Source organism: Trichechus manatus, unplaced genomic scaffold (genome assembly GCF_000243295.1).
Source record: "Trichechus manatus latirostris isolate Lorelei unplaced genomic scaffold, TriManLat1.0 scaffold00006, whole genome shotgun sequence".
Taxonomy (NCBI): Eukaryota; Metazoa; Chordata; class Mammalia; order Sirenia; family Trichechidae; genus Trichechus; species Trichechus manatus.
The window spans coordinates 9,414,295-9,428,623 of record NW_004443942.1 but is presented as its reverse complement, the minus strand read 5'-3'; the positions used below and the strand labels follow the sequence as shown (position 1 = coordinate 9,428,623).

Here is a 14,329-nt window from a genome sequence, read left to right as displayed (position 1 = left end):
ATAAGACTGCCATGTCTATTTATAATTACTTCACATACTTAAGTGTTCATTTCCTGTCAGAGTTTTGTGCTTTGTAGTAAAACTCAAGTCAGAAGGGTGTTTTTCTTCTTGCTCAGCAAGCCTACTTCCTGTTCCCTTCTAGTATCTTTAGTTTTGTTCATAATAATCTGAATAGTTTAGTTCAAATTTTTGTAACCATAACCGGGAAAAGGCATAATACTCGAAACTGTCTTAAATCACGTTTAGTTAATAACTATAAATTTAGTTATCATTTTGTAGAAGTGGTTTTGCAAAGTTCTGTGGGTATTACTCTTTCTAAAAGTTAATTTTATTAACAGTATAAACATTTACAACCCTGTTGACAAAATATCATTAATTTTAAAGAAGAGGGAAAATTAACAAAATTTTTATTGTCTAGCTGAGTGTAATTTGCCATTTGAATAGCTGACTTAAATCTCTTTCTAAAATAATAAAATTATCCGAATAAGGAAGCAGCCGGATTTGTTCTGAATAGTAACTGATATATTTAATGCTTAAAGTATATTTATTGAAAACTTAGTGTTGTGTTCCATCTAATTCTGGGTAACATAGCATGAACCTTGGACTTTAAAGAACTGTTTTACAGAGTACGTACTGATAATTTTTTGTGAATTATTTCAAACCATCACTACTTTCCTTTAGCCATTCCTGTCCCTCTTTTCTAGATGACCTCTCTCCCTTTTTTACTGAGGTCAATTCCAACTCATTCACCTCAAATTTCCCTCTTTGTGGTTTGGAGGAAAGAGATAGTCCACTTCTTTCCCAAAACTAAACTCTTTAACCTTTTTCTTGTTCCTGTCTCCCCAGAGTGTTTTCTACAGACTACTCTTTAAAGACTAATTTATACTTACTACTTCTCCATTCTCTCTAGACATCCTCTCTTTTCCCACTGTGTTGCAGAAACTTTTTTCTGGTAACATTAATACTCATTGTGTATTCAGTGACCATATTCATTGTCCAGCCTTTGTGCTTCATTTTAAATTATTGACTGCATCCTTTTCTTGAAACTTCAGTTTTGCCATAGGTAATTCTACTTCCTAGTTTTACTTCCGTGGTCTTTTTACTCCTTTTTCTTTATCCTTTAAATATAGGCATGCCCAAGGTTTTGTTCTTGGTTATTTTTAATAGCTCATACCTATTCTCTCTTGGTCAGTGCTTCATTCTTCAGACTGCAAGGTACATTGTTTGAAAGCTACTGGTCTTGACTCTTGCGGTGATGTGTCTCCTTGGCTCTTTATGGTTGAGATGCCCAGCAAGTGCAATCCCTTGTGTATCCCTCAGCTTCCAAGAGACTGTCTCCTCTTGATAGAGCTTGGCCACAAGGCCCCTTTGCCTAGGACCTTGCTCACTGATGGATCCTGACAGCAATTAGCAGAAGTAGAAACTTCCCTATAGAAAATTCTAGAAATTGGTTGATCCTCAAACCTATGTCCCTGGCAATAATTTCTGGACTAGAACACTTCTTGAATAGAACATTTCTAGATTGGAAACCATAGGGTTGCTATGAGTCAGAATTGATTTGATGGCAGTGGGTTTGGTTTTGGGTTTAGATGACTACCTAAACATCTACATGGATTTCCAGACATATGTATTTACTAGAGAGCCCAGTATCTTCCTGTACAAGCCTCTTCTTTCTTTGTTCCATGTATTGGATAATGGCATTAGCAATTTTTTTCTTATTCACTATTTTATGTCTCATTCATTCATTAAAAAAAATGTTTGTGGTATACAGTGTGAGGATTGCAAATATGAATCATTTGCAAGCCCAGCCCTTAAAGATTGGATGAAAGGCCTAGTGATCTACTCCCAAAAAATCAGCCATTGAAAACCCTATGGAGCACAGTTCTACACTGACACATATAGGGTCGCCGTGAGTCAGAATCAACTTCACAGTAACTGGAGGGGGATAAAAGCCCATAAGGAACTTGGACGAAAAGGAGACAGGATGTGTGTGTGTGTATAATTGCGGTGCAAGATAGAAAGCCTTAAGTGCCACATAAGAAACATATTGTGCAAAGATCAGTGGAGAATACAGATGGTTTGATGCTTAGGTTATTTATGTGATGTTTGGGGGAGGATGGGCTAAAGGAATAGGTGTAAAAAGAAAAATTTTTTTTTTAAATTTTTTGTTCCGGAAATAGTGGAGAAAAACAAACGACATGCTGATGTTAGTAATATATGAGATGAAATAATTGGTAGCCTAGCTGTATTTTACCTTGATGGATAGAACATTTGATGTTAACTTACCAGTTTCTATTATTACCTTGGTAAGTGACTAGAAAATTAGTTACAATCCATTTCTGTCACTGTCAATTGAAACTTATAACATGGTGGAAAGGAAGGACCTAATACATGAAAGGCACTGCAAAACTACAAATTTTCTTACTTAAAAAAAAAAAAAAATCTAAAAATGTCACTAAGGATATTCAAAATCTGTTCTTAAAAAAAAAAGAAAGAATGAAATTAAAGGAGAGATAATTGCTGGGTCAAGCAAAAATACTCCCTTCTAAGGTTTTCTACAGCATTGCTCCCACAAAGATCACAACATTGTTTTTGTTGTTGTGTTTTTTAGTTGTTGTTTTTTGAAGAGACTTTTTTGAGAGATAGACTATTATAGTGTTAAGCATTGACAGGGAACTGCCAGAAATTCAAGCTGGATTCAGAAGAGGACATGGAATGAGAGAGATCATTGCTGATGTCAGATGGATCTTGGCTGAAAGCAGAGAATACCAGAAAGGTGTTTACCTGTGTTTTATTTACTATGCAAAGGCATTTGACTTTGTGAATCATAACAAATTTTGGATCATATTGCGAAGAATGGGAATTCCAGAACACTTAATTGTGCTCATCCAGAACCTGTACATAGACCTAGAGGCAGATGTTTGAATAAAAAAAGGGGATACCACGTGGCTTAATATCAGGAATGGTGTGCATCATGGTTGTAGCCTTTCAGTATACTTATTCAGTCTATATGCTGTGCAAATAATCCAAGAAGCTGCACTTGTGTAAAGAAGAACATGGTATCAGGATTGGAGGAAGACTGATTAACAACTTGTGATATGCAAATGACACAAGCATGCTTGCTGAAAGTGAAGAGGACTTGAAGCACTTACTGATGAAGATCAAAGACTATAGCCTTCTGTATGGATTACACTTCAACATAAAGAAAACAAAAATCCTCATAACTGGACCATTAAGCAACATCATGATAAACAGAGGAAAGATTGAAGTTGTCAAGGATTTCATTTTACTTGGATTCACAGTCAATGCCCATGGAAGCAATAGTCAGGAAATCAAATGACACATTGCATTGGGCAGATCTGCTGCAGAAGACCTCTTTAAAGTGTTAAAAAAACAAAGATGTCAGTCACTTTGAGGACTAAGGTGTGCCTGACCCAAGCCATGGTATTTTCAACTGCCTCATACGCATATGAAAACTGGACAGTAAATAAGGAAGATCAAAGAAGAATTGATGCCTTTGAATTATGGTGTTGGCAAAGAATATTGAATATACCATGGACTGCCAAAAGAATGAACAAATCTATCTTGGAGGAAGTACAGCCAGAATGCTTCTTAGAAGTGACAGTGGTGAGACTTTGTCTCACCCGTACTTTGGACATGTTATCAGGAAGGACCAGTCCCTGGAGAAGGACATCATGCTTGGTGAAGTAGAAGGTCAGGGAAAAAGAGGAAGACAAGATGGATTGGCACAGTGGCTGCAACAGTGGTCTCAAACATAGCAACAATTGTGAGGATGGCACAGGACCAGGCAGTATTTTGTTCTTTGTACACACGGTCGCTGTGAGTTGGAACCAACTCGACAGCATCTTAACAACAACAAGCATATAACTGTGAAACCAGAGTTCTTGGATTCAAATCCTGACTCTTGACTCTACCTATAAGCTGTGTGACCTTGTCTGAGTTAATTTCTCTTTGCCTCATTTTTTTTTCATCTGTAAAACAGAGATAATGATAGTACCCACATAAATAAGGCCTTGTGAGAAATAAATGAGTTTGAACCCTTAAGTTTCTTACAGCATAGCCTGATACATAGTAAACGCTCAGTAATTGTTATATAGTATTATTAATAACACTAATATTTAGAAAAGGCTTATTTTATGGAATCAAGGATTCATGATGAAAATTATTGCTATTCTTTTTAGGAGGCTATTGAAGAAACTACATAGTACATTTAAAAAATTAAAATTCTTTAAATGACAGTTTCATTGGCTGTATGTCAGTGAATCTTAAGTTGTTTTTAGAGGCAGCAAAACACTAAACAAATTGAGCCCTTGGTTAAGTGCATTCTCAACTGGATACAAAGTTGTACAAAAATATAAAGTTTAACAAAACTTGATCCTTGTCTTCAAAGTACTTTCATGTTAGGACAGATATAAAACAGGGCATAATGATATGTGTTTGGTTCAGACTAAGTACTTAGAAGTGCTATACACCACACACACCTGTTGCTGTGGAGTCGACTCCAACTCATAGCAACCTTGTAGGACAGAGTAGAACTGGCCTATAGGATTTCCAAGGAGCGGTTGGTGGATTTGAATTGCTGACTGTTTGGTTAGGAACCGAGCTCATAACCACTATGTCACCAGGGCTCTTTAGAGGTGCTAGGAGGGAAAAATTGCTTCATACTGACTAATCCTGAAAGATGTTGTCAATAAAGTGGTATTCATTGGGCCTTAGGAAAATGAATAGATTTTTGACGTACATTGTGAGAGCAGGTTAGAAGAAAGGTATTTCAGGCAAAGACAAAGAGGTTCAGAGACAGCATAGCTCAATTTGTATTTTATAGGAACAGGATATGATTGAAATAACCGGAATATAGAGAGCATTAGGGAAGTCCTGGGAAATAAGATTGGATTAGATTGTGGCAGACTTGGAGTGTAAGACCAAAGAATATCTCTTATGAAATATCAAACCCATTCTTTTGAGTAATATTTGCCATAATGTTTGTTTCTGTAATAGAATTAAGCTTATTTGTGATTAGTAAATATGGGATTGATGTCAGTATAATGGGGAAGTAGCATTAGTTCAAACACAATCTTTCCTAGCATATTTAAATTTTGCAGCAATCAGGATCGGACTTTTCACAATTAAAGAGAAGGCCTTAACAATATATGGAGATATTAAGAAAAACACTGAAAATCCTGCAGGGGTACTCTCTTTTAGTGAAAGTGGTGGTTTGATGAGTGGCTTCAAGAATGTTTCCACTTTCCACAATGCTAAGCTCTCCGTGAAGCACTGAGTGCATAGAAGCTGCAGAGACATTTCCCTTTGAATTAAGACTTTTTTTTTTACTTGCTTTTAACCTCAGTGAAATCAGTCTTGACGAGAAGCAAATGCCTTCAAGAGCCTGTATCTCAAATAAGAAAGCAAGAGCTCCAGAGTTTAAGGCTTCAAAGGATTGAAGACCATAATGCTGGGTGCACATGAATGGAGATTCAACTGTGCTTGTATTTTTGTAGGGATTTGTTATTGTTTTAGTTAGGGCTTTGGTTATAGAGTTGGATTGATTTTGAGTAGTCTACTTTAACTCTATTTTTCTCATGAACGCTGTTATTTTTAGTTGTGATTTTAGAGAACTCAAGGGTGGCCCTCCCCCCAGTGTATATCAAACATTCTAGCAGAAATGACTGCGAAGTTTTAGAAGAAGGAAACTTATAAAGGAATTGTTGCCCTAAATTTTCAGATTAATTTTCTGTCACAAAATCTTGTGTGCTGTGGTCATTGAAATCCATTACAACTCTTGAAATTTATACGCTGTGTTATTTTTCACTTTTGAATTGAGACTTCCAATTTTAAAGAAAATTTACATTTGAAATTTGTGCGAAATCAAGTAATTTTAGGTAGTAAGTCAAAAGACCTTTAAAGGAAATGGCTCTTTGGCTGTGCTTAGGTGGTAAACTTATCTCCCTAAATGTTGCAAACAGATTTTGACCAGAAATAAACTTAACTTTGAGGGACTGTCAAAGATATTTGTTTAAGTTTATAAACGTAGAAAATGCCCACTCCCTCCTAAAACTAATTCTCTTATATAAAGAACCAACTTCTTTTTGGAATTTGGGGCCTAAGTTAATACATAGAATTCTGATTTATCAGCGGAATCCCAAATGGGCTTGATTGCTTCATTTTCTTAAAACTGAGGTAGTCTTTAATTTCATTCAGCTGTTAACTTTCTGAAGTGTTCATTTCAGGAAGATTTTGAATGGAAAGTTTTGGCACTCCATTCTTACTGACCAATACAAAGTATAGTCTGTTTCTGCTTTTGAGCAAGTAAAACCAGTCAACTTAAAATAAGGCTTAGTTGGCATTAATTTTACAAATATAGAAGTCAATCATTTTAAACTTTGTTACTGATATGATTTATATTACTTTCACATCTTTATACATTATTTTCAGGAAAATGTGTTTGTCCTATACTGCTATGTAGTATTTTGGAGATCTTTCACTTTTTAAATAAAAACACTTTATTATTATTATTATTACAGAAGGACCCATATGGGACCAGTAGTTTGCCAGCTGGAAGTTGTCTTCTGCGAGAAATTGAAGTACAGAACGAGGAGGTGGCAGCTTTTTGTCAGTCAATTACAAAGTAAGGAATTTTTCTTTATAAATTACAGGTTGTTTTAATTAAATGCTTGTTTATACATTTTAACTTGAAAACTAGCATAGTGCTAATAATTCTAAAACTCTGAAAATATTCATTGTTTTCTTTCTGTGGCTAAAACTTTGAGGCAAACAGTTAATTGGCATATTAACACAAACTATAGTTTAACCTGCATCCTTACCTTTAGATTTTTGAGTGTTTAGAAGAAAAAATTGAGGTTAGACAGTTTTGATGTATGTTTTCACCACAATAGAAGAAAAGGGAGAAAAAAATTGAGGTTAGACAATAGACTTCTGATAGTTTATTAACCAGTGAAAGAAAATATGGCTTACATTTAAGTTTGCACTTAGAAAATGCTACTTTTGTTTTAGGGAGACTTAATTTTGCCATAAACTTTCTTCTTCTTTTTTTAGTGTATTTTGTGTTTTAGGTGAAAGTTCACATGGCAAATTAGGTTCCCATTTAACAATTTTTATACAAATTGTTGTGTTACATTGGTTATAATTTTCACAATGTGTCAGCATTATCATTATTTCCATTTTATTCTGTTTTTATTGATCTAACTTTCCTGCCCCTCCTTGCCTTCTCATCTCTACTTTTGGGTAATTTTGACCATTAGGTCTCATATAGCTGATTATTTAAGGGAGCAAATTACTCACAGGTAATATTGTTTATTTTCTAAGCCAATCTATTATTTGGCTGAAAGGTGACTTCTGGAAGTGGCTTCATTTCCAAGTTCAAAGGGTATCTTAAGGCGATAGTCTCAGGGGTTTTTCTAGTCTCTTTTGATCCACTAAGTCTAGCCTTTTTTAGGAATTTGAGATTTGTTCTGCATTTTCCTCCCATTCTGTCTGGGACCGTCTATCATGTCCCTGGTCAGAACGGTCAGTAGTGGTAGCTGGGCACCATCTAGTTCTTCTGGTCTCAGGCTAGAAGACGCTGTGGTTCATGTGGGCTATTAGTCCTGTGGACTAGTTCCTTCTTTGAGTCTTTGGTTTCCTTCATTTCTCTTTTGCTCCAGATGAGCAGAGACTAGCAGGTGATGGCTTCTCAGAAGCTTTTATGACCCTAGACGCTATTCACCAAACCAGGATATAGAACATTATCTTTATAAACTATATTATGTCAATTGACTAAGTTGTCCCATGAGACTATGGTCTTAAGCCTTTTAACCCAGTAAACCAATTCCATGAGCTATTTCAATATGTCTAGGAAGTCTCCATAACTGCTTCTATGTGTTTTATTATACGTATGAATATATATGCAGCATACTCAGACATGTATATATATATCCCTACAGATACACCTATATATATGCTTGCACATATACCCACATATGCTTTCCTGTACACATATATGTATACATATATACCTATGTAACCACACTCACATATTTTAGTTATTACCATTGTTGCAAAGTTGTATATGTTATAGCATTTACCAAAATTGTCCCTTATTCTTACATACTTCTTAGTGTCTTCATTTGCCTTGGTCAGGTTGTGCAGACTTCACCCATATTGGGTATCACCTTCCCATCACCAAAAATAACAAGTGTGTACTATCTAGAAGGTGATTACCCTTCCCTTCCCTGGTAACCATCAAAGAACATTGCTTTCTATGCGTATATCTATTCTTGACTTTTTATGCCATAAAATTTCTGACATTCAAAGTACAGACCTACTTATTTAAGTGATGATACTATAATAGTCAAGATTAGAAGAGCAAATATATTCTTTTCTGAAGAACTAGAAAAATGCATTTCTAAAATATTCTCTCAATCTTAAACGTATCTATATATTCTTAATAGACAAAGAAACTGAAACTCAGAGATTAGTGGCCTAATCTCTAAAAGTTTACTCAGATGGTCAACAACAGAGTCAGGTCTTCTTTGCTCTGGGCTCAGTGTGTTTTCTTTCCATTATATCACTGCATTAGTCTGGACTTCTGTTATGAGTGCTAGAAACCCATCCTGAACTAGCTTAAATCAAGAAGGGTTGTATTTTGGTTCACAAACCCATACAGAAGAAAGAGGAAGGATGGAGCAGAGGAATTCACATGTGATGAATTCATCTCTTCTCCCTTCAGACTGTCCTTTTCCACTTCCTTTCCTTCTCCTTCCTCCCTTTGCTTCTCACTACTCTTTCTCCATGCATGTTGGCTTTATTTTCTTCTACTGCAGATGGGGCTTTTGAAGGTAGGGAACATAGCCACTGATACTTTAGACTTCATATTCTAGGGGTCTTGCCAGCAGAGAGGAAAGGGAGTCCTTCTAGCCAGCTCCAGATAGAAAAATCCCCCTGAAGGACAGAGATTAACCTGGGTGGAACAATAAACATTGTGGCCAAGGGGATGAGATCTTTTATCAAAAGAAGGGAAAATAGATCACCACTGGAAGATCTGTTCTGAATCTAGCATTTTCCTCAGTGTGGTCTGCTTAAATTAAGTGTAGTAGTGTCTGGGATCCCAGATTATAGACATCATTTTATTGTTAAAGGATTTAGACTTACTAATATTTAGCTAGATTTTCTAGACTGTTGCTAGTATTTTATTACAACTTTGCCTTCCATTATGTTACCTTTTAACCAGCATTTCATTTCTTCAGAATACCTTAGGAAAAAGAAAAAATATATATCAGTAGAGCGATTTTTTATTTCCTGCAAAGATTACTCTTAGCTGGATTTTTTTCACTGACGTTTTTCAGTGGGCCTGAGGTGTTTAGAAAATAAGGGACATTTAGCTGACTTAATATAGCAATTTGCATTTATTAAAGACTACCTATATCTGTTTTTTATGTGTATTATGGTTAAGAGATTGGAAATAATATGTTACCTTATGGTTTAGAAATAATCTGTTATCTTTCATCTAGTTCCTTTAATTTTCTCCCCAAGTAAGTCCTGTATACTTTCATCAGATGGTATTGAGTGACTGTTGCATTTTAAGCTTTGTAAATTGAGAAATTAGGCTCTCTGTGGTCTGCTCTTTTTTTGTTTTTTTCCATTTCCATCTTAGAATTATTTATACGAACTCTGCCACTAAGCTGGAATGAATATATATATGTATACACACACACACACACACACACACACACACACACACACACACGTACGTATATATCTCCCTCGATGGTCAATGGTTAACACGCTTGGCTGCTTACCGAAAGATTGGAGGTTTGAATCCACCCAGAGGCACCTTGGAAGAAAGGCCTGGCAGTCTACTGAAAAATCAGCCATTGAAAATTCTGTAAAGCACAGTTATATTCGTATATATGTGGGGTCACCATGGGTCAGAATCAGATCAACTGGTTTTTGGCATATACGCATGCTTGTGTAATATAAAACCCAAAATGAACTAAAGATAGAATGAGTTGTTTTTGTCACTTTATTTCCATTAATAGAGTATGACTGCAGCAAATATTTATCATAGCAGAAGTAGAAGAGGTGTTTTTGAAGTCATGTTCTGGGCTTCTGTCTGTTCCCCTGTGCACATGGAAATTGGAGTCAGGGGATGTCCCTTGAGGAAATTAGTGGCTGTCATGAATTGAATAGGGTCCCCCCAAAATATGTCAACTTGGCCAGTCCTACCCCCAGCCCACTGGCATTCATGAAAGGCAGCCCCAAACTCCAAAACTGAGTTGGTGAAGATCTGATTCTGAAACCTAGGCATGTGTGACTCTACCCTTTGAGACCCCAGAGGTCGTGGTCCTAACCGTTTGAAACTGAGGCAGCTCTGCTTCCTGTGTTCCTTTTCTCTTCACCTTCTGCTTCCTGGTTATTTGACCTCTCGGCCCGTCAGGCTTCACCACCAGCTTCTTCCCTACTCAGGCAAGTGTTCCAAAGCTCTCTAGCTCCACTGTTAAGTGCCTGGAGGCATCCCACCTCTGCCAGTAAACTTTGGCCAGAAGGCACTGGGCTCTCTTGCTCTGTGAGTCAGCAAGCTTAGCTCCACAAATAAGTGCCCAAAGGCACCCTACTCTTCCAGGAAGCCTCCTACTCAAAGGCACTCAGCTCTCTTGCTCCATGGGTGGGCTCTAGCACTGTCTTGTGCTGGTCTGCTGGTTCTGCTGCTGCCGTTTCTCTGATGCTGCTTCTCGCCATCTGGGCCATCACCAGTGTAACAGTTCTCCTCATTTCCTTCTGAGTCTTCACCAGAATTGTCACCAGAATTCTACCAACAGTCTCTTCAAGGCAGTCTAGGCTTTTACTGTTAGGCACTTTGAAACTCTTCCAGCTTCTACCCATTCACAGTTTCAAAACCACTTCTACATTTTAGGTATTTGTTAGAGCAGCACCGCACTCCTGGTACCAAATTCTGTCTTAGTCATCTAGTGCTGCTACAAGGGATGGCTTCAACAACCAGAAGTTTATTGTCTCACAGTCCAGTAGGCTAGAAGTCCGAATTCAGGACGTCAACACCAGGGAAGACTTTCTCTCTGTGTCAGCTCTGGAGGAAGGTCCTTGTCATCAATCTTCCCCTGCTCTAGGAGCTGCTCCATGCAGGAACCCTGGGTCCAGAGGACACACTGTGCTCCTGAGGCTGCTTTCTTGGTGGTATGAGTCCCCCCGTCTCTGCTGGATTTTCTCTTTTATATCTCAAAAGAGATTGACTTAAGACACAACCTAATCCTGTAAATTGAGTCATGCCTCATTAACGTAACTGCCTCCAATCCTGCCTCATTAACAACATAGAGGTAGAACTTAGAACACATAAAAATCGCATCAGATGATGAAGTAGTGGACAGTCACACAAATGGAATCGTGGCCTAGCCAAGTTGGCAAATATTTTTTGGGGACACAATTCAGTCCATGACAGATAGTGATAGGGAAGTGGAAATTTTAGAGAAAATTCAAGTTAGAGTTTTCATTAAAAAATAGTCCTTGTAGGTAATTATGTAAGAACATCAAGCTTTGTTTCCTTTTCTTAAAAACAAGCTTCATGGACATAAAATGATACTCATGAAGAGTGTGCTTCTTAGCTCAAGTAGATACGTGAGACTAAATGGGCAGCTTCTGTTCAGAGGTGAGATGAGAAGGCAGAGAGGGTCAGGAGCTGGTTGAATGGACACGGGAAGTCGGGTGGAAAGGAGGAGTGTACTGTCACAGTATAGGGAGAGCAATTAGGGTCACACAACAATGTATGTATAAATTTTTTTATGAGAGACTAACTTGAATTGTAAACTTTCACTTAAACCACAACAATTAAAAAAAAAAAAAAAAAACAGGCGATTTCACCTGCAAAGAAAAAGCTTCATTTCCTTTTCTTAACTCTTTTCTGTATCTGCTTGATATCATGAATAGCTTCGCATGCATTTCTTGCTGTTCCCTAAGTTTTAGAAATCACTTTGAGAGAATAAAGACTTTGTAGCACTGTATTGGAGCCCTGGTGACACAGTGGTTAAAGCGCTTGGCTGCTAAATGAAAGGTCAGTGGTTCAAACCCACCAGCTGCTCCGTGGGAGAAAGATGTGGCAGTCTGCTTCCATAAAGATTTACAGCCTTGGTAACAGAAACATGAGGAAATGCTCACAATCATTAGCCATTAGAGAAATGCAAATTAAAACTACAATGAGATACCATCTCACCCCAGCAAGGTTAATCCTATTAATCCAAAAAACACAAGATAATTAATGTTCGATAGGTCGTGGAGAGACTGGAACACTTATACTCTGTTGGTGGGAATGTAAAATGGTACAACCACTTTGGAAATCGATTTGGTGCTTTCTTAAAAAGCTAGAAATAGAAGTACCATACGATCCAGCAATCCTACTCCTTGGAATATATCCTGGAGAAATAAGAGCCATCACACAAGTAGATATATGCACGCCCATGTTCATTGCAGCATTATTCACGATAGCACAAAGATGGAAACAACCTAGGTGACCCTCAGTGGATGAATGGATAAACAAATTATGGTATATTCACACAATGGAATACTACGCAACCTTAAAGAACAACGATGAACCCGTGAAACATAACGTGAAGGAATCTGGAAAGCATTATGCTGAGTGAATTTAGTCAGTTGCAAAAGGACGAATATTGTATAAGACCAGTACTATAAGAACTCAAGGGAACTTACGGCAACATGGTGCTCAAGGCAGAAGCACCACGCCGTCCCTCCACAGCAAAGATCCGAAAAACTAAGCCAAACGAGAAAACAGCCATCCTGAAATCCTAAACATAAAATGAAGAGATAAAGAACTCAGCCAAGCACCAAATGCAGCTAATGCAGCACAGATCCGCCATCTTGGACTCCTATCAGAGACCAGCAAATAGGGGGTACGAGAAAGCAGCTTCACAGAGCTTCCAGCAGGAGACAGAACAACTGGTAAACGGCGATATACGCTTTCCCACCCCCCACCCTTCTTCACCCTCACTCAGCCTCCTCTGCTTCCCGCAGCCATAGTCTCTTGGCTGGGAAGCACCAGCTGCATGGATTCCACCTGCCCGCACTGGCCAACTCCCTGCGTGCCATTTGTTGGCTGCTGGTGTTGCTTTTTTCCACTTCTTTTAATTTCTTCCTTACCTTCCTTCCACCTCCCCCTCCTTTTGCTCAAATACCTGGCTCCGTGCGCCATCTTTGCTTCTTCCTGGGGCTGTGAAGCTCCGTTCGAGTATGGAACTGCTTCCCGGTCTGTGCTGCCACGCTGGTGGGATCCCAGGGTGCTTGTTTGTTTGTTTTCTTTCTCTTTTCTCAAGTTGGGAGCCCGTTCTGGCTGGCTGGCGCTGTGCAGCTTGGGACCTACCCCTCAGCTTGCGCAGATGTGCAGAGGGATCCCTGAGGGCGTTTCTTTTTTTGTGGGGTTTTTCTTCTTCTTTTTTTTTTTAATTTGTTTTGTTTTCTTTTCCCCTTTTTGTCTTTCTTCATTACTCAGTTTCTCATCTCTCTATACCTTCCTTCTCTTCCTGTCCCCTGGATACCTGGAACTGAATACCTCTACGCCTCCTAGCCAAGCTGTACTTCAACACCTGGGAACAACTTCCCCAGACCTCGTAGCCACACTGGTGGGATCCCTGGGAGCTTTGTTGTTCTTTTTTCTTTGTCATTTTTATTTATTTGTTCTTTTCTTTTTTTTCTTCTTCCCCTTTTCATTTTTCTCCATTTCATAGTCTCTCATCTCTCCACTCCAACAGCAAGCTCCCCTAGCACTCTTTTTTGTTTGTTTGTGTTTTTGGCTCCTGTTCATCTCTCCTCTTTCCCATACCCATCTTAGCTCCACACATCACAGTCTCCCCCCTCCATCCTGCCTACCTGCACCGTGCGCTTAACATCACACCATTAAGCAGCACAGACACGGCCTACTGGAACCTGCCCTGCACTGATTACTGACACGCCCTGGTGGCTGTAGTAAGTGCCACAAACAACCCATCCCAACAACTCCTCTTCAGCTAGACCTGCCCTGCTGTACCATATCTGAGCGACTGACCTTGCAAATTGGAGAAGGAGGAAAAAATATCGTGCCCACAGTTTAGCAAACAACAAAGAACACACAGCCCACCTGCTCAGACATAGCCAAATTTAAAAAAAAAAAAAAGGACAAAACAAACAAATCAATAAATGAGAAAAATAACTACTGAATGCCCCAAAGACAGCAGACAATATCAAAACATTTACAAAAACAGGATAGGATGGTTACAGTAGGCATCCAAAATAAAACACCAGATGACTTTCCAGT

At 38.3% G+C, this 14,329-nt stretch overlaps 1 protein-coding gene across 5 annotated transcripts in view; it reads left to right on the top strand.

The window, feature by feature from the left end:
* Nucleotides 1-14,329, top strand: part of PIK3C2A (phosphatidylinositol-4-phosphate 3-kinase catalytic subunit type 2 alpha) — a 129,171-nt gene that overhangs the window by 51,265 nt on the left and 63,577 nt on the right. For all 5 annotated transcript variants that reach the window (XM_023737569.1, XM_004369680.2, XM_023737568.1 and 2 more), the window contains exon 3: nt 6,543-6,646. In XM_023737569.1, the coding sequence (XP_023593337.1) occupies nt 6,543-6,646 (104 nt within the window). The remainder of the gene's footprint in view (nt 1-6,542; nt 6,647-14,329) is intronic.